Raw genomic sequence first — 23,802 nt, forward strand, 5'->3', positions numbered from 1 at the left:
TGACGCCTGAGTGCTTGTCACCTGTCAGGCATTGCCTGAGGTGCACAGTTTCATTTAATCCTTTTTTGACTTCATTTTATTTTATCCTATAACTTAATATTTGGTTTTGTAAAGGACTAAGGATGAAATTTAAAATCTTCCATTTCCAAATTTAAAATGATCCGTGTCGTGGTCTGTTAAGGGGGAAGGAGGAAGGAGGGAGTGAATGAGACTGAGGGCGGGGAGGGGAGTTGGGGAGCTCTGGGAGCCTCTCACCTGGCAGCAGGCCTGTGGCGCATGTGGGAGAGCACAGAGCACCTGCCTTGGGGACGCTGGGGCACCTTGTCACAGCCTCTGCTGCCGCTGCCTCACAAGGTTCTGCTTGGCATGAGCCCGGCCTTCGGCGCTTGTCAGGGTGGAGTTATTTTCTAGGCTGAGAGATAATGGACAGGACATTTCCCTAGAACCTGGACAGGTGTCATTAGGCAGGGACTGCATCAGGGTGGGTAAGGTGCCCTGTTTCCTCATTTCAAAATGTTAGGCAATAGAGAAAATGACAGATTCCGCATATTTTATACATAGATGCATTTTACTGGGGAACATAAACTTAAAATTCACGATTATAAAAGTGAAATCAGAATGGAAGACAGATTAAGGGTCTGTAACCACAGACTCTCCACGTCTGCACGCCCTCAGCACCTGCTGAGCCTGGAGTGTGACCTCTTTTCCCTGCCATCGCCGTCTTCCTTGCTTTCCTTTTCTCTGGCCTAGCTGCCCTAATGGCCTTATTGCTAAATTAGCCCAACATCTGAGCAGGAGTGGGCGTCCATAGCACTACTGAGTTAGCCCAGTGTCCCCCCACCCAGGGCAGGAGCAGGAGTGGGCGTCCATAGCACTGAGTTAGCCCAGTGTCCCCCCACCCAGGGCGGGAGCAGGAGTGGGCGTCTGTAGCTCTGAGTTAGCCCAGTGTCCCCCCACCCAGGGCAGGAGCAGGAGTGGGCATCCATAGCTCTGAGTTAGCCCAGTGTTCCCCCACCCAGGGCAGGAGCAGGAGTGGACGTCCATAGCTCTGAGTTAGCCCAGTGTCCCCCCACCCAGGGCGGGAGCGGGAACGGGTGTCCGTAGCACTACCGAGTGAGCCCAGTGTCCCCCTACCCAGGGCGGGAGCGGGAGTGGGCGTTCGCTGAGCCCAGCTTTGGGTTATTGCTCGGCAGTGCAGGCAGAGCCCATTGTTGCATTGCTGCTGGGCGGGGCTGGGTTCTGCAGAAGCTGCCGGACCAGGCCTGTGCACCTCAGGAGCCCAGGCATGGTGTATAAGTGGAGGGTAGCCTACATTGGATCCAGGCCAAGGCCCTGTCCTGTGCCGGGCTCCTCTGCACATGGGTTGAATCTAGATTTAGGTGTTGGTTAAAGTAGGTAGACAGGTGGGAGAGAGACAGTTAAACAGGTATTAACTATCACGTGGATTAAGTGATCACAGTTAGTTTTATTTGCAAAAGGCCGTTGAAGTGTAAGTTCATGGAATTCCAAGCAAGCGTGAACCGGACTTGCCGAGCCTGTGTCTGGGTCGGACGCTGAGCTGGGTGTCCCGGAAAGAACAAGAATTTTGAAATGTGCTTTTTTTTTTTTTTTTTTGTGATGGAGTCTCACTCTGTCACCCAGGCTGGAGGGCAGTGGCGCGATCTCGGCTCACTGCAAGCTCCGCCTTCCGGGTTCACGCCATTCTCCTGCCCCTCAGCCTCCCAAGTAGCTGGGACTACAGGTGCCTGCCACCACGCCCGGCTAATTTTTGTATTTTTAGTAGAGACGGGGTTTCACCGTGTTAGCCAGGATGGTCTCGATCTCCTGACCTCGTGATCCGCCCACCTCGGCCTCCCAAAGTGCTGGGATTCCAGGCGTGAGCCACCGCGCCCGGCCGAAACGTGTTTTAAAATGCAGGAGTTTCATCATGCTTGTCGATACTTGTAGGTGTAGTACAATTTTTATGTGTAAACAGTGGTCTTTATTTCTGTGGTACTTTATTTCAAAGAAAGTAGCATGAAGTACTTTTGGCTTGGTTTATGGAGCTCAGTCATTTGTACAAAAGTGTCTTTTGTCCAGGAGGTTCTTTTAGTTATATCTCCCTCAGATATTTCAGCAGCCGACTGTGATTCACATTGCTACTATGAGGACTTTTTAAAAGTCAGGGTGTGTGCATGTGAGTATTTTTAGCCAGAGGAAAGTATGAGTCATTCCAAGTAAATCTAGATGACAACCTGAGAAACAATATACTCAACACTTGCTAACCTAAAAAATAACCTGTTTTTTGGTGAGGAAAAAAGTGTAAATAGTGCCTTAAGCTTTTTTATTATTCACCCCGCAGTTTCTTTTCTGATTCTGAGATGCTTATGAGAGCTTCAGCCATCCAGGAACGCGTACGCTGCTGCTTGACCACGCAGTAGCAGGTGGTTCTATTTTAGTTAGTAAAATAAAAACTGATTTCAGAAGACCGAGAACGTTTTGACACAGTGAGGATCTAAAAATACATCTTGAAGAGAGCTCTGAGTTTCTCTCCGTGTTTCTTGGAAGGTGCCCCTGGTTTCAGGAGTCAGCCACTTGAGGGTTCCCCTGGTCTTGTTCTCAGGATGTATTAGGGGACTAGATTACGATAGAAGTGTTCCTGGGCTCGTAACTATGGAAACACTTGTCTCCTCTGTTTAGAAAACACTGCTGCTGGCCATGTTTCCTGTGAGTTTTGATGGTGACCTGAGTTGAGTTGCATGTAGGCGGCTCAGGTTGACTAAGACAGGACTGCCCTGGATTTCCCGCCCGTTAAAACACTCTGCATTTCTTTCCCGCCCTCTGCAGTATGGTTTGAAGTGGTGAACATGGATTTTTCTCGGCTTCACATGTACAGTCCTCCCCAGTGTGTGCCGGAGAACACGGGCTACACGTATGCGCTCAGGTGAGTGTGCACCTGCACGTGGGGTCCTGGCCTTGCGATACCCACTCGCTGTCGCGGTGGCGTGGACCTTAACAGGAACTCCATAGTACTACCGGCTACGTGCTATATTTGGAAGGTGAAAAAAAAAAGATAAACTCTGTCTTATGGCTTTAGAGGTGGTTTTATCTTATGGCTTTAAGGTAAACCGAATCTGTTCATCCTGGTGACTGGGTGGTTAGTCATCGCACCTGGCTTGCCGGCTTCGACCCCACCCAGGTGGTTGTGATCTTGAGAACATGTCTCTGTGGTGATGCCTGGTGTTTGTGATAGTGTATCGGTGGCTTGGTATTTTTAAGTTAACAGAAATAACCTGGAAAATTATTACCCATTTGAAAGGAAACATCATAGAACAGTGTTGAAGCTCAGGGTTTCGAGAACACAACTTTTGTCTGAGGCCGAGTTTTCTGCTTTTATTCATATTCTGATCCACTGAATCAAGACATTTGAGTCTGAAGAGGTGCTGCCCTGCCCCTTCTGTTTTCAGTTTACCAAGTAGAAAGGGCGACTGAAACGAAGCTCGCGTTTGATGAAATTACGGGTTAGCACCAAGGGAAAATACACAGCTAGACAGGCCAGGATTTGATCAGCAGGTTGAAAAACTTGTGCACCCAGCAGATGTTTAAGGCACCAGGAAAATGCTTGTGTAATTTTTTTCAGTGCTTATCCTTTTTTTTTTTTTTTTTTTGGAGACAGAGTCTCACCCTGTCACTCAGGCTGAAGTGCAGTGGTGCAATCTCAGCTCACTGCAACATCCGCCTCCCAGATTCAAGCAGTTCTCCTGCCTCAGCCTCTGGAGTAGCTGGGATTACAGATGTGCGCCACCATGCCCGGCTAATTTTTGTATTTTTAATAGAGATGGGGTTTCACCATGTTGGCCAGGCTGATCTCGAGCTCCTGACCTCAGGTGATCTGCCCACCTCGGCCTCCCAAAGTGCTGGGATTCCAGGCGTGAAGCACCATGCCCGGTCTCAGTGGCTTATCCTCTAAAGGGTGAAAATGTAATTGAAACTGTAAGAAAGTTAGAAAATATTTTAAGAAAAATACTTGTTACCAGCATTAGTCAGATCTCACATTTGATGATCGAGTTTTTAATTCACAGTTCTAGGTCATATCACACTTCCATAGCAACACACTCTGTTTTGTAAGAGTCTTGTAGTGGTTAGAACAGAATGGGCAGGCCAGCTCAGGGGAGACTGCTCCTTCCTTCAGACCGTGCAGCATGAAACAGTGATTTGTGGTCATTTATTTTTGCTTTTCTGACCTATTTTAATAGAGTTTTTAAAATGCCTCTGTCTGTTTCTTTACCTTGGGAGAGCAACACTTAATTTCATTGAAATTCACAGCCTTCCTTCAGTGAGACCTGTGGGCAGACCTCTGTGGCAGCTGGAGTGGGAAATGCAGAGGGAAGGTGGGCAGGGGGCTGGCCGGACGGCGTAGGCTGGGCTGGGAATTTAGACTCTTGGTGGGCAGGGGCTGGCCGGACGGTGTAGGCTGGGCTGGGAATTTAGACTCTTGGTGGGCAGGGGGCTGGCCGGAGTGGTGTAGGCTGGGCTGGGAATTTAGACTCTTGGTGGGCAGGGGCTGGCCGGAGTGGTGTAAGCTGGGCTGGGAATTTAGACTCTTGGTGGGCAGGGGCTGGCCGGAGTAGTGTAGGCTGGGCTGGGAATTTGGACTCTTGGGCACTGGGAACCCCTGAAAGGATTTAAAGGTGGGGGGCTCTCTGAGGTTGCTGCAGGATAGAAGTCAGGGGCTGTCCAGGAGATGGCCGGAGTGCTTCGGGGAAGCCCAGCTCTGGATCAGGACCAGAAGGAAGGACCAGCCGCCTCACACGAGTAGAGGCCCGTGGAGCACAGCCGGAGACTGGAGGTGGGGGCCTCAGGACTGGTCTGGACATCAGTGCCTGGGTCCTCCTGGTCCTGGGCTGGCCTTCCGCAGCCCTTGCCGCCTCAGCTGGCCGGCCTTACACTGGGTCCTTATACTCTTCTCTTTTTCCTTTCCTTTGGCTCCTCGTAGCCCTGGCCTCTTTTCTGAAAGTTCCCCTTGTCTTCCAGCCCTCACCGCACAGCTGGAAGGTGGAGCGGCCGTTCCTGATGGCTTTCTGTCTCCATCACTACCCTTGTGTTAATTCTTAGCAATTTCAGTAAACACTGAAAGGATCGTCCAGCATCCTGGCCACTCATGTTCTTTAATTAAATTTTTTTTCTCTTTTGGAGGCCAGGCGCAGTGGCTCACGCCTGTAATCCCAGCAGTTTGGGAGGTTGAGGCAGGTGGATCACTTGAGGTAAAGAGTTCGACAGCAGCCTGGCCAACATGGTGAAACCCCCTCTCTACTAAAAATACAAAAATTAGCTGGGTGTGGTGGTGGGCTCCTGTAATCCCAGCTACTTGGGAGGCTGAGGCAGGAGAATCGCTTGAACCCAGGAGGCGGAGGTTGCAGTGAGTCGAGATCACACCATTGCAGTCCAGCCTGGGACACAGTGTGGGACTCTGTCTCAAAAAGTAAATAAAATAAAATTTTTTTTCTCTTTTGGAAAATGGTAATATGCAGGTTGAGAGAATAGTGACAAGCCCATTTGCCAGCCACTGGCTTTGCCAGTGATGCATGTGGGTCTTCTGCCCCCACCCAGCACTTCGGAGCCTCTGCGACTGGTGCTTCCGCTTACGGATTCCCCAGCCTGCTGTCCTGCACCAGTGGCCTGGCACTCTCCTCACTGGGACAGGGTGGGCCCGAACACTTCCTCTCAAGTTCCCCTGGAACTTCACTGGATTTGTTAAAGCCAGTCTCTAAAAGATAATGATATATTTAAAATAACCCAAATACGACTATTATCCCAGTCATTTAAAAGGGCTTCTTAATGTATTTAGTCAGTGTTCCAATATCCCAGATCCTTGAATTTTCTCTTTCACAATTAATTTTTTTTTAAATTAGCCTAAATAGGATCCTCATGTTACAGTGGGTGATTTCCCTCTTAAGTCTCAATCTGTAATTCTTGTCAACTGGTAGTTAAGTCTGGAAGTGCAGTCATTTTTTGGTTTGTTTCTTTATTGGCGTAACTCTGTGACAGATGGTGTTACGGGATGTAGCTCCCTGTCACAGCTTGAGTCTGTGCTGTCTGGTGTGTCTCCTCTGTTAGCACTGAGGCTGATGGATGTTGCCAGCTTGACCCACCGAAGTAAAATCCAGCCATTGGCGATGGTGGCCTTGAGCTTCAGGGTCGGAGGAGAATGTTTCCCGGAGCCCTCGGAACCAACGTGCTGCTGCCCACGCTCAGATCCCCGAGGGTCCCACCATCCAGCCTCTCATGGGGGTGTTGGCTGTGGAAGCCGGAAGAAGAGAGTTTCCAGAATGGGGGACTTGTCAGCAGGGGCAGATGCTGCTGGACGGGCGGGAAGAAGGGGCAACTCAGCCATGGAGGCCGGGGGGCCTGGCGGAAGCTGCTTCAGAGCCTCCACGGGGCAAGGAGCGAGCGGAGACTAGCCGGCGCTGCAACCTGTCAGCTGCTGGGGGAGGTGGAGAGGCGTGGCTTTGAGTGGAAGTTGTTTGTTTTTTACTGTGGGGTAAGCCAAGCGTGTGTCTAGATGCTGGTGGTCAGGAGCCAGTAGAGAAGCTAAAGATGTAGGAGAACGAGGAAGGGCCTCCTGCAGAGAGAGGAGGGAAGGAGGAACTCCATCCAGAGCACGCAGGCTTGGCTCGGGATTACTTCTCCATCGCAGCAGGCAGGAAGGGTGTGTCAGGGTAGTACATGAGTACACGTATGAATACGTGCATAGGAATAGATTGTTTATGCGGAATTGGCTCATGGAGGCTGGCAAGGCCCAAGATCCTCAGGTTGAGTTGGCAAGGGGAGACTCAGGGCAGCCGATGGTGTAAGTTCCAGGCCAAGTCCAGAGGCCCAAGACCCAGGAGAACCACGGTGTAGTTCCAGTTTGAAGGTCGGCTGGCTCAAGACCCTGGAAGAGCTCATGTTCTGGTCTGAGTCTGAAAGCAGGACGTAGCTGGTGTTCCAGCTCCAGGCTGTCCAGGAGGAGGAGCTCCTTCTTACTGAAAGCCTTTGTGTTCTGTCCAGGCCTTCAGCTGATTGGAGGGCAGTCTGCTTTCCCAGTGTTTTGATTTAAATGTTACTGTCATCCAGAAACACCCTCACAGATACACTCAGAATAATGTTGGGGCAAATATCTGAGCGCCCAAGGACCAGTCAAGTTGACACATACAGGTAACCCCTGCAGAGGGAAAGGATGGGTGTGGTCAACAAGGAGGCAGTTTTCTGATGGCATCTGGCTTTTCTGGGAAGAAAAATGCTGCAGGGCATTTCTGACAGAGACCGAGAGGTGGAGGGAAGGAGGTGGTGACGTCAGACATGGGGTGGATGGAGGGGGTCTGAGAAGGCCATTGAGGGCTGGGCACACATGGCCCCCGACACGTGGATGGCCTGAGGACCTGGGGACTGCGAATCATGACGTACTCGTACCTGCAACATGGTGAGCTTGAGAGAAAGCGTTCAGGCCCGCCCTGTCCCGGCAGGGAGAGTGCCAGGCCACTGGGGCAGCAGGACAGCGGGCTGGGGAACCCTCATGAGCTGAGGCCCTGGTCGCGGAGGTTCTGAAGTGCTGGGGTGAGCAGGGTTCCGCGGCTGGAAGAGCTGGGGCGAGCAGGGGTCCGCGGTTGGAGTTCGTGTCAGGGCACAGCCGTCACACTCTGAGCAGCGGTCTGAAGCACATCAGTCTCAGACACATGGACTGTGCCCCTTTTGGTCCGGCTCACCTGAGCTGAGTTAACCTTGTGTGCCTTTGTTGGGCAGGTGCTGTGGGTCCAGGGATGCTTAGTATCTGTCTCTGGTTTTCAATTGGAGTCAATTTTTTTCAATCTTTTGATACAAAGTACATCTAAATAACACATTTTTAAAAGAACAGTGTATAACTAATGAGAGAGAGACGTTAAAGCCTAGTGCTCTTAAAGGTGAGATCCCTTAAGTTATCTTCTGAGTTTTTGTCAGTCTTGTCTCCTTGTTCTGTTACTTAATTCTCTCTAATCCTAGACTGGACACCTCCGTTTGAAATTTTGTGTTCCCCCAAACATTGCAGAAAAGGTAATAAAGTGCTTTAATACGATAGCCTACTGGGTTGCGTTGCATCCTGGGATGGTGCTGGGCCAGCATCTGTGTCCTGCTGTCTGCACTGGACACTGGTGTCCTCCTGCAGGGCTCTGGGCATACCTGTCTGTAGGAACCATGTTACGGATGGTGGCTGGGTTCACAGGTTTTCTTAAACTAGAATCACAGTTGTGTAAAATATTCTGCTAGAAACAAACCCTTCTTGAGATGATACTGAAATTCTGTCTGGCTTCATAACAGTCATCAGCATTCAACATAGCTTAGTGCAGTCTCTCTCGTCCCCACGTCAGCCTCTGAGTTAAAGAAAACCTCTTTCTGAAATTGTGTGTGGTGACCCGAAGCAGTTTGTACTAGCTTACTGTTAGTCATGAACGTATGACAGGGTCTAGCTCTGTTGCCCAGGCTGAAGTGCGGTGGCACAGTCATAGCTCACTGCAGCCTCAAACTCCCAGGCTCACGCAATCCTCCTCTCTAGGCCTCCCAAAGTGCTGGGATTGCAGGCGTGAACCACTGTGCCTGGCTCATCTTTTAATTTAATTACATTAATTGAATAATTGTATGGAAGGTATTGGAAGTGACTTTCTTTTGGTCACAGGCTCAAAGCAGTTGTGAATTGTCTCAAGCCTTTAGATAAATTCTAAATTTAGAAGGGGAGCATTGACAGCTCGATCACTTGGCCTGCTCACCTGCGTGGATTCATTCTACAGTGCACTGGTGTATTGGATTAAATCTCACGTCCGCGTAGTGTTGACTAGGAAGCACACTCTGATGTGTTTATAGCGAGGACGTAGGTGGGGGCTCAGGGCTCTAGCATATGCCCTCAAGCAGTTCTTAGGGTGAGTTGTAGACGCTAGGCCCCAGCATCTGGGAATGTGCTGTCCTACGTCTGATGTGAAGAGTGGCTGGGGCAGATGTCAGGAGCCGATGCTGGCTGACCTGTGTGCCACCATACAGTCCTACATCTGATGTGAAGGAAGAGTGGCTGGGGCAGATGTCAGGAGCCGATGCTGGCTGACCTGTGTGCCACCATACAGTCCTATATCTGATGTGAAGGAAGAGTGGCTGGGGCAGATGTCAGGAGCCGATGCTGGCTGACCTGTGTGCCACCATACAGTCCTACATCTGATGTGAAGGAAGAGTGGCTGGGGCAGATGTCAGGAGCCGGTGCTGGCTGACCTGTGTGCCACCATACAGTCCTACATCTGATGTGAAGGAAGAGTGGCTGGGGCAGATGTCAGGAGCCGATGCTGGCTGACCTGTGTGCCACCATACAGTCCTATATCTGATGTGAAGGAAGAGTGGCTGGGGCAGATGTCAGGAGCCGATGCTGGCTGACCTGTGTGCCACCATACAGTCCTACATCTGATGTGAAGGAAGAGTGGCTGGGGCAGATGTCAGGAGCCGATGCTGGCTGACCTGTGTGCCACCATACAGTCCTACATCTGATGTGAAGGAAGAGTGGCTGGGGCAGATGTCAGGAGCCGGTGCTGGCTGACCTGTGTGCCACCATACAGTCCTATATCTGATGTGAAGGAAGAGTGGCTGGGGCAGATGTCAGGAGCCGATGCTGGCTGACCTGTGTGCCACCGTACAGTCCTACATCTGATGTGAAGGAAGAGTGGCTGGGGCAGATGTCAGGAGCCGATGCTGGCTGACCTGTGTGCCACCGTACAGTCCTACATCTGATGTGAAGGAAGAGTGGCTGGGGCAGATGTCAGGAGCCGATGCTGGCTGACCTGTGTGCCACCATACAGTCCTATATCTGATGTGAAGGAAGAGTGGCTGGGGCAGATGTCAGGAGCCGATGCTGGCTGACCTGTGTGCCACCATACAGTCCTATATCTGATGTGAAGGAAGAGTGGCTGGGGCAGATGTCAGGAGCCGATGCTGGCTGACCTGTGTGCCACCATACAGTCCTACATCTGATGTGAAGGAAGAGTGGCTGGGGCAGATGTCAGGAGCCGATGCTGGCTGACCTGTGTGCCACCATACAGTCCTACATCTGATGTGAAGGAAGAGTGGCTGGGGCAGATGTCAGGAGCTGGTGCTGGCTGACCTCTGTGCCACCATACGTTTGCTTTAGAGTGAGGTTGTCACCCAGTAATAGTTGCTCTTGAAAATCCACAATACATTGCACTTTCAGTTTATGATTTGTTCATTTTGTTTCAGAATGGGGGCTGTAAGCACTGCTTACCTCTGATGAGTTTTTTCTTTCTAGTTCCAGTTATTCTTCAGATGCTCTGGATTTTGAGACGGAGCACAAATTGGACCCTGTATTTGATTCTCCACGGATGTCCCGCCGTAGTTTGCGCCTGGCCACGACAGCATGCACTCTGGGGGATGGTGAGGCTGTGGGTGCCGACAGCGGCACCAGCAGCGCTGTCTCGCTGAAGAACCGAGCGGCCAGGTGAGCACCGCCGTGCTTCCTCTCCATCTGATCTCTAACATCAGTTAAAACCAAGCTTCCATACTTTTTGGTCTGTAAAGCCACACCCTGTCTCTTGAGCTTAAGGATATGTGTGTGTATGTGCGTGTACAGACACACAAACCTGCCATATAAAGTGGTAGTTTTGCTGCAAATAAAGACTGAAAGGAACTCTGGAATCTTTATGGCTTGTCTAGTATTGATGTTCTGCTGTTAATGTTTCAAGTTCTCTTCGCTGGTGTACTCCGGGTGCGGTGCCAGCACTCAGGTCTGGAAGCTTTGTGGTCCTGTGGTGGGAGCTCAGCTACAGCTGTCCTACCACATGTGTGAAGAGGAAGGAATCTTACAGATTACACATGGTGTCGTGGACGATCTCTGTGTCCAGTTCATTCTTTTTTCTTGAGACGGAGTCTCGCTCTGTCAGTGGAATGCAGTGGCACGATCTCAGCTCACTGCCTCTGTTGCCCGGGTTCAAGCGATTCTACTGCACACAGCCTCCCGAGTAGCTGGGATTACAGGTGCCCACCACCACGCCCAGCTAATTTTTGTATTTTTAGTAGAGACGCGGTTTCACCATGTTGGCCAGGCTGGTCTCGAACTCCTGGCCTCAGGCGATCCGCCCGTTCCAGCCTCCCAAAGTCCTGCGATTACAGGCATGAGTCACTGCGCCCGGCCCAGTTCATTCTTTAGGTCTTTATTAAAAATCTGTGTGTTAACTGACAAATACATAAAGTTTAGGTTGTTTACCTATATTTGCATTTGTAGAGTTCATTTGGTCTCTGAACTCTCCTCGTGCCCACTTCTGTGCAAAGAAGCAACAAAAGTCTACAAGATCTTTGTGTCGTTTAGGGATAATAAAAGTGACAGCTTTATGTTGCTCATGTAAGAATAAGAGCTTCCGTTCCAGTCGTCTTTCTCTCGAGAAGGAAGACGGTGGCTGTTAAGAGCGATGGCGGAATGGTTGATGGGTGGAGAGCTGCCTGGGATCTGAACGGCCGCTCCCAGCCGGTGGCTTCCACAGGCACCACAGTCATCTAGGGAGTTCACTGTGCAAAGAGTTCAATTCCCAGCCTCATCCTTGGAGATGCAGGATGTGAGTTCATGATGCAGCTGAGGACCAGCAGATCCCATTGGGTAGCTCCGTGTCAAGCACCCAGCTACCAGGGTCACACAGCAGCCCAGTCTCCATCTCCCGGTGGCGTGGAGAGCAAGTGTGCTGCAGGTGTCCTGCCACGCCGCGCTCTGTGGCCGTCATCCTCCCTCTGCCGGGTGTCACTGCTGCCTTTGGCCTCCCGCGCTTCCCTCGAAGGGGAGGATCTTGTTCATCGTCCTGGGTTTCCCCACCTGACGGCGGTAACATTCACAGGGTGTTTACATCTGACGGCTTTCCTGTTGTCATTTGTGGTCAGTATGAATGCAGAAATTATTTTTTGACCTTCTATTTTTTTTTTTTTTTTTTTTTTGAGACGGAGTCTCGCTCTGTCTCCCAGGCTGGAGTGCAGTGGTGCAATCTCGGCTCACTGCAAGCTTGCAAGCTCCGCCTCCCGGGTTCACACCATTCTCCTGCCTCAGCCTCCCGAGTAGCTGGGACTACAAGTGCTTGCCACCACGCCTGGCTAATTTTTTGTATTTTTAGTAGAGACGGGGTTTCACCATGTTAGCCAGGATGGTCTCGATCTCCTGACCTCATGATCCACCTGCCTCGGCCTCCCAAAGTGCTGGGATTACAGGCATGAGCCACTGTGCCCGGCCCTTATTTTTTGAGATGGAGTTTCGCTTTTGTTGCCCAGGCTGGAGTGCAATGGCGCGATCTTGGCTCACCGCAACCTCTGCCTCCCGGGTTCAAGCGATTCTCCAGCCTCAGCCTCCCGAGTAGCTGGGATTGCAGGCTTGTGCCACCATGCCCGGCTAATTTTGTATTTTTAGTAGAGACGGGGTTTCTCCATGTTGGTCAGGCTGGTCTTGAACTCCCGACCTCAGGTGATCCGCCTGCCCCAGCCTCCCAAAGTGCTGGGATGACAGGCATGAGCCGCCACGCCTGGCCTATGACCACCTATTCTTTTTTTTTGTTTGTTTGTTTTTTGAGCCGGAGTCTTGCTCTGTCACCCAGGCTGGAGTGCAATGGCGTGATCTTGGATCACTGCAACCTCTGTCTCCCAGGTTCACACCGTTCTCCTGCCTCAGCCCCCCGAGTAGCTGAAACTACAGGCGCCCGCCACCACGCCCGGCTAATTTTTTGTATTTTAGTAGAGACGGGGTTTCACCATGTTGGCCAGGATGGTCTCAATCTCCTGACCTCGTGATCCGCCCATTTCGGCCTCCCAAAGTTCTGGGATTACAGGCGAGAGCCACCGCGCCTGGCCATGACCACCTATTCTTGCTGTACTTAACACAATTCCATCTTTACCAGCGACTTAGAAATCGTTTTTAGAAAAGGGGAGGATTAAATTTATAAATCACAGTTTTTTTTATTTTCAGATCTTTTTTATTTCTAGTTTATTTTAGCTTTTAACTACTTGGGGTCATGGTGCCCAAAATAACCTGGAAACTATTTTGTGTTTACAATTTTAGACGGAGTTCTTGGATCCCAGCTCCAAAATTCCTTTTTTATATTAACAATTGATGCATTACAGCAGAAAAGGCATAGGAAAATGGTTTGCCTTAAAATGCTGTTTATTCCCAGATGAAGAGTTTGTGTTGGTCAAATGTAATCGTTTCGTATTTGCTAGAAAAGATCTATAAACTTGCTATTTTTTTTTCTTCTTAGAACAGCAAAACAGCACAGAAGCGCAAACAAATCAGCTTTTAGTATCAACCACGTGTCAAGGCAGGTCACGTCCTCTGGCGTCAGCCACGGCGGCACTGTCAGCCTGCAGGATGCTGTGACTCGACGCCCTCCTGTACTGGACGAGTCTTGGATTTGTGAACAGACCACAGTGGACCACTTCTGGGGTGAGTCCCTGGGAGACGTAGATTGTCCCGCCTATAGTTGGGGCGTTTCTCAGATTATGCTGGGGAGAGGGGAGGCTGTGGCCAGGTTGTCGGTTTGCATAGATTATGCTGGGGAGAGGGAGGCTGTGGCCACATTGTGGGTTTGCTGCAGCCACATTGTGGGTTTGCTGCGTGACTGGCTGGTAGGAACATCAGTTAGGTTCCAGGCTTGTCCTCAGACTTGATCAGGATGCTCCTTGGAAGCTGCTTCCATGTGCGCCTTGTTGGGCGGTCATTGGGTTATGCTGACGTGTAGTGACTAGTTATAATGGGGAGATTAAGCAGCAGGTAGTAATCTTATAACTCTGTTTTTATAAATGCATTACTTTTGTAGGATGTTTGAACAAAGACAATCCAAAAACTTACCAGTGTGTTTCCAAGAAAGCTCTAAGCAATGAAGCAGCCAGGGTTAGAGAGTTGTTAGAGAATGCTGCAGGGTGAGGCATTGGCGCTCAGACTTGGCTGACGTGGAGTCTGGGCAGTGGGAGCCACAGCCTGGCTGGCGAGAGCGTGGGGTCCCAAGGCTGTGCATGGAGAGGGAAGCATGGTAAAGGGCGCCCAGCCGCTCATCTGCATTCGGTTTATGTTCTGGTTGGCCCTTTTGAGACAATTAGAAGATCCAGATTAGTTCCAGAGATCGCGTGTGCTAATTTTGGGAAGCCTTGGTATTCGTGTTTGTTCTGTTTTGCTCAGCTAGTGAGAGTGGTTACCAGGCAACAGAGAGGCATCTGCTGCTGCTGAGGCTTGTGCCTCGCTGAGCGGGCTGTGAGAAGATAGATGGGCTTTCCTCTCCTTCCCTCATGTTCTGCTTCCCTCCTCAGGCCAGGTGCTGTGTGTGCTACCGTCTGTCTGTATTTTCTCCAAGGATAAGCTTTCACCTTCAGTCAGAAGATGGTATCTGCATCTATCTGGAGGCATTTTAGGAAATAAACTGTGACCAGTGCCATAATGCTGATTTATTAACCGTTGTAACCTTTACATTTTTTAATGGGTTTTGTTCTTATTTGATAAGCTGAGCTCAACAGCAAAAATGTGTGTGTGTGTTTTTTTTTTTTTTTTAGGTCTTGATGATGATGGTGATCTTAAAGGTAATTATTTTAGTCCTTTTATTTTCGTACACTTTTCAAAATAGAAGTTTTAGTTAAGTATCTGCAGACTGTGATAAACAGGTTCCATCTACTGTTTGAAAACTTTAGGTGGAAATAAAGCTGCCATTCAGGGAAACGGGGATGTGGGAGCTGCCGCCGCCACCGCGCACAATGGCTTCTCCTGCAGCAACTGCAGCATGCTGTCCGAGCGCAAGGACGTGCTCACGGCGCACCCCGTGGTCCCCGGGCCCGTGTTGAGAGTTTATTCTAGGGACAGGAATCAAAAATGTAAGTCTCAGTCCTTTAAAACTCAGAAAAAGATGTGTTGTCCAAATTCAGTATTTCCTTTCTGTAAGTCTCAGTGTCTGCACTATTTGTCTTGGAGACTTAAAATTATCCCTTGAAAGCATAAGAAGTACACCCCAAACCAGCTTTGTCCTGCCTGTCCTCTTCCAGTTTACATTTTATGTGGTTAGTAATTTTGTACCTAAAAGTATTTGAAATTCTATAAATTTGGACTTGACGTGAGCAAAAGAAAATTTCTACGTAAGCAAAACTAATAAAACTACAGTCACTTTCAGAGGCACCCCTTTATTTTTATAAAACAGCACAGATATTCATGCGTACTGAAAGAATGGCTTTGGGACGCTGCTCTGGTCTGTCCTGTGAAGAGTGGTTATGCCAGTGTTCGTGTCGGGAAAACATTTCCCGTGGTCGCTAGCCCTGTGCTTATGGTGATGGAGGGGCCTTCAGAGAACGTGTGGGTCTGGGAAGGACACACGTGACTCTGGTTTGTTCTGGGACAGCAGCAGTCACTGCAGGGAACCCCCTGATGTGGACATGGGGTTCCCTCAGAGGCGACTGGGCAAGAGTGTGGGCGTCACTGCGGGGGCCTCCTCCCGGGCCTGCAGGGGAGACAGAACCACAGGCCCCTTTGCGGCTTCCCGACGGGACTGCGATTCCCTGGGGGGCTGGGATTCCATGCCCTTCGTGACTGCCTGGCCCGGGATCTCTCTCACCTGTGGCAGGAAGAGGCTGGGACCCTCAGCCGGGCCGGGTGCTGCCTTGTTCTCGATTCCTTAGCGCCTTGTCCTTCGAGCTCACGTTCTGCTGTGCTTGGAGGTGCTGGAAGCCTCAGGAGTGCAGGGCTGGGTCTGTCTTATCCACTCCGAGCCTGGCATTGCCCGGGACATGGGGCGTTTGTCCAGTATTATTCAAATGACTGGACATAATGAAGGATGGCGACAGGACGAAGGCTTCTGCCCTAAGATTTCTCGCATCTTGTTTTTAGCATCTTGTGTTCGTGGCCCTCACTTGTGGTTGTGTCTGCTGTGGTGTTATAGACACTGCTAGTGTTAATACAGCACAATAAGAAAGTGTGAAAGGGGCCGGGAAAGGTGGCGGGAGCAGGGTGGCACGTGGGTTTCCCTCACAGCACTGTGCACGGTGCCTGCTTGGGTTCCTCCATGTGGACCAGCACCACTGAGTGGCCACTCTGCGCCAGGCACTGTTCATGGGTGATCACGGCAGCCCCCTTTTTACAGACAAGCAAACTGGGGCTTAGCCAGCTCAGGAGGCTCGCAGGTAGGTGGGGGAGCCTGGAGTTGAACCCAGGCGTCAGACCCAGGTGCTCCCCCTTAGCCACCTGCCTCCATGAGCACTTGGCACCCCAGGGCCCCGTGGGTGCTGCACGTGAGCCCTTGCGTAGCTTATGCGACACGCACAAGGATTCCGTGTATTCGGTGTTTATTGAGGCTGCGTTTTGAAGCATGCCATTGATAGGTTGAACATAACATTTTTCTTAGAATAAAAGCACATTCCATACACTCTACTATGGCAGAATAAGGAGGTTCACAGATAATTGAGAGAAGCTACCGAAACGTGCTGTTTTCCGAAGGCCTCCCTATGCACGTTGTAGTAAATGTGTGTCTCTCTGTGACTGACAGTATGCTGGCGGTCAGGGCCCCAGCTTAGCCTTGCGGTTGAGTGTATCTTTAGATGGAAGAGGCGTTGGTGTGGTGTGGATTGTAGCTTCCCAAAACTCATGGCGCCTCCCGGCGGACGTCGGTCTTGGGTGTTTTGGGGGAGAAAAGAAGCCCCATCCTTCCCGCGGGGTTTCTGGGCTTCACACCTTCCTTGCCCTCTCACACGAAGGCCAGGACTTGTGCGGCCCACACTAGTGTATCGCCCTGTATTAGAGTAAAAACATGTTTATCAAAGAACATTGGAAAACCAGGCACAAAGAAGAAAATAAAAATCACCTACAAGCTGCCACACCAGAAAAAAAAACACACTTCCAGAAATTTCCCCTCTACATATAGTCAGATTGCATGAATTGTTTGCATAATCGTATTTGCTTAAAATAAGTATAGCTTTCCTCAAGTATAAATTTTCCCTCCATATTTTGTTTTTGTTTTTATGTATGTACTAATTGTAATTCTCACTGTAAAGTCTTTCAGTAGTACAGATAAAATAAGTCCTTTACCCCACCCAATCCATCTCCTGGGGGAACCACTGCTAATGATAATAGTTGAGTGGGAATTCTTACGCTTTTTAAAATGAGGTAAAATTCAGATAACATGAAATGAACCATTAATGTGTGCGGCTTGGGAGTCGTCAGCCTCCCCAGTGCTGCGTGGCCGTCCCGGGGCTCCCGTCGGCCTCCCCGGTGCTGCGTGGCCATCCCGGGGCTCTCCTAGGCACCTGCAGAACTGTGCAGTTCTGGCTTTGTCTTTCCTGAAGTGCCATCACGGTGTATGCACAGTTTAGCATCTCTTTTCATTTTATATGTTTATTGAGGTTAACTTTATTCTTTTTGATGCCTGTACAGTTTTTTTGTTTGTTTTTTGTTTTTTTGAGATGGAGTCTTGCTCTGTTGCCCAGGCTGGAGTGCAGTGGTGCAATCTCAGCTCACTGCAACCTCCACCTCCCGGGCTCAAGCGATTCTCCTGCCTCAGCCTCCTGAGTAGCTGGGACTACAGGCGCCCGCCACCATACCTGGCTAATTTTTGTCTTTTTGGTAGAGACAGGGTTCCACCATGTTGGCCAGGCTGGTCTTGAATTCCTGCCCTCGTGATCCGCCTGCCTCGGCCTCCCAAAGTGCTGGGGTTACAGAGATGAGCCACCATGCCTGGCCCAACACACATTGTGTCTTTTAAAGTGAGAGGTGGAACGTGCCTGTAGTCCCAGCTACTTGGGAGGCTGAGGCAGGAGGATTGCTTGAGCCCAGGAGGTTGAGGCTACAGTGAGCTGAGATCATACCACTGCACTTCAGCCTGGGCAAGAGTGAGACCTGTCTCAAATAAATAAATTAAAAAATAGGCTGGGTACTGTGGCTCATGCCTGTAATCCCCGATCTTTGGGAGGCGGAGGTGGGAGGATCACATGAGGCCTGGAGTTTGAGACCAGCCTGGGCAACATAGCAAGACCCCATCTCTAAAAAAGCAGAAACAAATTAGCTGGGCATGGTGGCATGTGCCTGTACTCCCAGCTACTCAGGAGGCTGAGGTGGGAGGATCGCTTGAGCTCAGGAGGTTTGAGACCAGCCTGGGCAACACAGTGAGACTTCTTCTCAACAAAATATACAAAACGTCAGCTGGGCATGGTGGCCAGCGCCTGTAGTCCCAGCTACTTGGGAGGCTGAGGCAGGAGGATCACTTAGGCCTAGAGTTGAAGGCTGCAGTGAGCTATGATCATGCCACTGCTAGGCCATAGAGCAAGACCCTATCTCTAAAAAAATTAAAAATAAAAATAATAAATAGCAAAGAAGGAGATTCTGGTGCTCCGGTGTCCCATTCTTAAGCTGGTGGGTCAGAGGCCACGAAGCAAATGGCTGTTTGGCAGTATCTAAATGTCGTAGTGTATGTGTAAACAGCATTGGAGTGAAGTGGCCACGGCTCGGGTACTCTATAGATGATTGCTAGTGCATCAGCGGAGCTGGCGGCCTTCCCCTGGGGGTTACCCTGCCGTCCAGTCTCTGGGGTCCCCTGGGGGTTACTCTGCAGTGCCCTCTCTGGGGTACCCTGGGGAGTTACTCTGCAGTCCAGTCTCCGGGATCCCCTGGGGGGTTACTCCGCAGTCCAGTCTCTGGGATCCCCTGGGGGGTTACTCCGCAGTCCAGTCTCCGGGATCCCCTGGGGGTTACCCCGCAGTCCAGTCTCCGGGATCCCCTGGGGGTTGCTCTACAGTCCAGTCTCTGGGGTTCCCTTGGGGGTTACTCTGCAGTCCAGTCTCCGGGATCCCTTGGGGGTTACTCCGCAGTCCAGTCTCTGGGATCCCCTGGGGGGTTACTCCGCAGTCCAGTCTCCGGGATCTCCTGGGGGTTACCCCGCAGTCCAGTCTCCGGGATCCCCTGGGGGTTGCTCTGCAGTCCAGTCTCCGGGGTCCCCTGGGGGTTACTCTGCAGCGCCCTCTCCAGGATCCCCTGGGGGTTACTCCGCATCGCCCTCTCCAGGGTCCCCTGTCCACTGCCAGTTGGGCTCTTCCCCAAGTGATTATCTTTGGTGTCCATTCTAAAAGTGCCTGAAATGAATAATTTGGCTGCCTGACTTACCAGGAAGTAGATATTGGCTTTATGGGAAGAAATAACGCATGTTCATGGTTTTTTAATAGGCGGTGCGTCTTTCTACGTGAATAGGATTTTGTGGCTGGCCAGATGCACTGCGTCATCTTTTTCATCATTTTTAGTTCAACTTTTTCAAGTGGTTTTAATGAAGCTCAGTTATGAATCAGAAAATTACAAATTGAAAACTCATGAATCAAAAGATTGTGAATCCGAAAGCTATAAGTCAAAAAGCCATGAATCAAAAGGTATTTAAATATTTTTTCCCTCCTTTTTCCACCAATCACACTTTCGCGGTGGAGAAAGTGCTGTGACTTTCCTCACCAGGCGTCTCCCTCGCTGCCTCCTCCTGCGGTCTTGGTGCTGGCCCTCTCCTGGCTTCCCCCTCTGGATCTTGCATCTCTGGGAGCTTGTGGAACTTTTCATTTGTTCTGTGTGTAGTTCGGTTCTCTCAGAGCTGATCAGTGTTGAAACATCTTTAAAGTTATTTCTTAAATGAAAAGTTAATGTGCTCAACTTTTGATTTTTATTACCTTTTTAAAGCAAAAACTTTACCTGAGTTGTATTTAGAACCTGTTTCTTCAGAACTTTTTTTCTTTTTGAGACGGAATTTCACTCTTGTTGCCCAGGCTGGAGTGCAGTGGCGCGATCTCGGCTCACTGCAACCTCCGCCTCCCGGGTTCAAGTGATTCTCCTGCCTCAGCCTCCTGAGTAGCTGGGACTACAGGCACACGCCACCACGCCCAGCTAATTTTTTGTATTTTTGCTAAAGTGGAGATGGGGTTTCACCATGTTAGCCAAGACGGTCTCGAGCTCCTGACCTCGTGATCCGCCCGCCTCAGCCTCCCAAGTGCTAGGATTACAGGCTTGAGCCACTGCACCCAACCCAGAACTATTTTAAACAGGACAATCTTTGTATTGTTTGGGCCACACACACGATTCAGCTAGGGGGTGGGGGGCCTTTCACATCTCTGCTCATGGCCCGGGCCCTGTCAGCGGCATTCACCTGCGTGGTAGGAGCCATCGGCTGTGTGAACTCTGGAATTGGCTAGCCTAGCACATTCTCTGATCATGTTGATTTCACCAGGGTGTGAGAAGCGCTTGAGCTTGGTGTTGGTGAGTTCCCTAAGCCTCTTTTGCGTGTGTTGCAGCTCATGCCAGTTACTATGGGAGAATGAATGTGAGAGAGGTTCTCAGAGAGGATGGCCACCTCAGTGTAAATGGGGAAGTGCTGTGTAAGTATGGCTTCGTTTTCCTGTGGGCGTCGGTCATGGAGTTGGTCCCACACGCTGTCATGTTGGGCACTAGCAGTAGAGAATGAACAGCCCGTGTGACGTGGTGGTCCTCACTGATGACGACCGGCTGATGGAGCTGCTGCTTAAGCCCTCAACACAGAAGCTCATAGCCACCAGATTGCATTTGCTTTGATTGTTAACTGTCTTGTGTGTAATTTGAGTTTCCTAGTTTTTTCAGACTGCCATTGCTATGCACAGTTGAGATGGACAGAGTTTGCTTGTGAATCCGCCACACTCACTACTTGTCACCACACCTGCAGGCGACGACTGTAAGGGCAAGAGGCACCTCGACGCGCACACAGCCGCCCACTCGCAGTCGCCACGGCCGTCCGGGCGGGCAGGGACCCTCCGGCACATCTGGGCATGTGCAGGTTGTCTCTTGCCCCGTCTCCGTCTCGTCTCGCCCTGTCACCATGCTATTTGTGTCTTGTGTGGTTTGTGCTTGGAATTCAAGTGCTTTAAAGTCTTGCTGTAAAAACTGACAGGAATAGTATTAACTTTGGTATAAAACAGGGTGAATCTCTCTCAAAAAGCTTCCTTGTGAATTTTTTTTTGGAGGCGGAGTCTCACTCTGTTGCCCAGGCTGGAGTGCAGTGGTGCAATCTTGGCTCACTGCAGCCTCCACCTCCAGAGTTCAAGCAATTCTCCTGCCTCAGCCTCCCGAGTAGCTGGGATTACAGGCGCCTGCCACCACACGTGGCTAATTTTTTTGTATTTTTAGTAGAGACGGGGTTTCACCGTGTTAGCCGGGTTGGTCTCGATCTCCTGACCTTGTGATCTGCCTGCCTCGGCCTCCGAAAGTGCTGTTGGCATCTTAAAAAAAAAAGTTAGTTTCAAAAATAATTGTCTCACCTGCTAATGAATAAACATAAAGCAATTGATTTTTCTGTTATATTCTCATAAGCCATATTTCTTTGCACGTCAACCATGTTGTAATTACATAGTTGCAGGAATTAACGTGCAGATGTTAAGTCACTGTGAGAGAACCACCCACAGTGAGAACTGGAACAAAACTTACTTTGGGAGGCCGAGGCGGGTGGATCACTTGAGGCCGGGAGTTCAAGACCAGCCTGGCCAACATAGCAAAACCGTGACTCTTAAATTTAAAAAAAAAAGAAAAAAAAAACTGGAACAAAACGGATTTCATGAGCAGTTTCCTGCTTTTTGTAATGTGAAGTTTGATACTAAGTTGATTGTGGCGTATTCTGTCATCCGGCAGTGCTGTGTTACCGTTCTGAAACACTTTTTCACTAGAAAATATTAGCCTTTAGAATAATGTTAATTTTGGTCTTTGAGTAATTATTTCCTCACCGAGAGCATATGAACTGCAGGTGTCTATGGAATTTCAATCTGCTTTAGAATATGGTACGATTTTCCCAATATAAATTGTGCTGGCACCAATGGCCACTGTTTGTAGGGCGGCTTCCAACCACCGCCCCCCGGGGTTTTTAGGAGATGTCTGCATTTTACATCTGAAGTATCTGCAGGCAGAAGTGGGTGAAAACTATTAAAAAATAGAACTGAGCTTTTCAAATGGTCATGTCAGTGCGATATTGCCAGCACTTACAAGAGTTATTTGGCTTTTCGTATTTTTTGAGGAGACTCTTGACCCACCGACGCAGGCTTTGGTGAAGTGTGTGGCTTGGGCGTCCCCACCGTGCTGTCACTGCGGAGGCTGGTGTCTGGCGTCTGTCTGAGGCCACACATGTCTTCTCTGCACAGGTTACTTCTTGCTGCAGATTCTGCGCAGGATCGGAGCTGCGGGCCGGGCTGTGTCCAGGACGGTGTGGTCGGCCCTTTGGCTGGCCGTGGCTGCTCCAGGTGGCTATTTTGGGTTTCTGTGTTGCGTTCTCTCCAGAGCTTCTGGCAGCTAAGCACCTGTACTCGATGATTTACCTAACCAAGTAAAAATCTCATTTAGGCTCTCATGCTTTGACCCTTGGCGTAACGTGTCTCGTTCTTCATGACGTAGCAATGTTAACTGACTGTACTTGCTGCATGAGCGCCCTTGGTTTCTCTGGGGTTGGGTCTGGGGCAAGTCCGGCTGCTTGAGTGCCCTGTGCAGAGAATGCATGGATCTGGGGCTTCGTCTCCTGCGTCCTGTCCTGTGTGTTCATCAGCATGACACGTTACTGCCTCGCTTCCTGCCGTGGCGACTAGCATCACCGAACTTGTTCACCTCCAGCTTCATCTTCATGTGCTTCTAGCTTGGCCTTCACAGAAATGGTCCATTTAGGAGCTTGGTTTTCCTAAAAACATTTCCTTAGAACGTTTGGTGTTTTCTCTTATAGGGAAGGCAGCTTCTGGAGTGTTCTGGTGGCTGGGGATTGGATGGTATCAGTTTGTTACTTTGATTTCTTGGCTGAATGTGTTTCTTCTTACCAGGTAAGGAAATAGATATCATGTCAGCATGGTGCTTTAAGGAACCAATTTTGTGCCAATTGCAGGCTCACATTTGATTTGTTATTTTGTAAGGATTTAGCTTATATTCGCATAGTGTTTGTATATTTTACAAAAGTGTTTTTATATTCTTATTTTTCAAACCAACCTGTGAGATAAGAAAGGCAGATATCATTAAGGAAAACAAGTGTGCAGAGGTGAGGCAGCTGGAAGGGCCTGGGCAGGATGGGGGACCCAGGTCCAGGCTTCTGCCCTGCTGCAGTTCCCAGTGGCGTCAGTCACCTCAGGAGGCTGGTGATCCGAAGGGGCAGCGACTCAGGGCAGCTCAGGCCATTCCCACAGCACCAGAGAGTTGATACCATAGGTCTCAAGGACACCGTTTTACATGAAGGTTCTCCTGTAGGCATCAGAAGCCTTGCAGATAAAACCGTAACTGCTTTTCTAATACTGGGGGGTGGATTTTGCGCCAAATTATCTAGAGGGGGAAAACAGATTGGTGAACCCTGACTTTCATTTTTCCTAAGTCAAGGGTTTTCATTTTTACTCCCAGGTGCCTTCGAAACATCTGCAAGTTTTTAGTCTTGCTCATCCCACTCTTTCTTTTACTAGGTAAGTCAAATCTGGCTGAGTTGCCTCCGACGGCTAAGCAATACACATACGTGTAACTTAGTGGAAAAGAATGAGCGTGTAAGTCCATGTTTTGAGAAGCGTGGTGTACACGTGTGTGTGTGGTGGTTCTTCTCTTTTAGCAGGTCTCTCCTTATGGGGCCAGGGCGATTTCTTTTCGTTCCTGCCTGTGTTGAACTGGGCAAGCATGCATAGAACACAGCGGGTGGATGACCCCCAGGACGTATTTAAACCCACGACTTCTCGCCTGAACCAGCCTCTGCAGGTAAGAGGGTAGAAAGGCCTCTCAGCTGGCACTGCGCATGTGAGGTCTTCAGGGACTCTTCCACACTGCTGTGAGCC

At 50.1% G+C, this 23,802-nt stretch overlaps 1 protein-coding gene across 47 annotated transcripts in view; it reads left to right on the forward strand.

Annotated features, from left to right (window-relative positions):
- SUN1 (Sad1 and UNC84 domain containing 1) overlaps positions 1 to 23,802 on the forward strand; it is a 59,941-nt gene that overhangs the window by 14,993 nt on the left and 21,146 nt on the right. For 9 of the 47 annotated variants that reach the window (XM_054496962.2, XM_054496969.2, XM_054496963.1 and 6 more), the window contains exons 2-13: positions 2,827 to 2,923; positions 10,292 to 10,480; positions 13,266 to 13,450; positions 14,551 to 14,577; positions 14,686 to 14,865; positions 19,189 to 19,386; positions 20,290 to 20,373; positions 20,694 to 20,804; positions 22,156 to 22,254; positions 22,725 to 22,818; positions 23,384 to 23,442; positions 23,583 to 23,725. In XM_054496962.2, coding sequence (XP_054352937.1) covers positions 2,847 to 2,923; positions 10,292 to 10,480; positions 13,266 to 13,450; positions 14,551 to 14,577; positions 14,686 to 14,865; positions 19,189 to 19,386; positions 20,290 to 20,373; positions 20,694 to 20,804; positions 22,156 to 22,254; positions 22,725 to 22,818; positions 23,384 to 23,442; positions 23,583 to 23,725 — 1,446 coding nt within the window. In that variant the 5' untranslated portion in view covers positions 2,827 to 2,846. The remainder of the gene's footprint in view (positions 1 to 2,826; positions 2,924 to 10,291; positions 10,481 to 13,265; positions 13,451 to 14,550; positions 14,578 to 14,685; positions 14,866 to 19,188; positions 19,387 to 20,289; positions 20,374 to 20,693; positions 20,805 to 22,155; positions 22,255 to 22,724; positions 22,819 to 23,383; positions 23,443 to 23,582; positions 23,726 to 23,802) is intronic. The other 38 variants (XM_054496968.2, XM_063667165.1, XM_063667159.1 and 35 more) reach the window with 19 other exon arrangements.

This window comes from Pongo pygmaeus, chromosome 6, assembly GCF_028885625.2.
Source record: "Pongo pygmaeus isolate AG05252 chromosome 6, NHGRI_mPonPyg2-v2.0_pri, whole genome shotgun sequence".
NCBI lineage: Eukaryota > Metazoa > Chordata > Mammalia > Primates > Hominidae > Pongo > Pongo pygmaeus.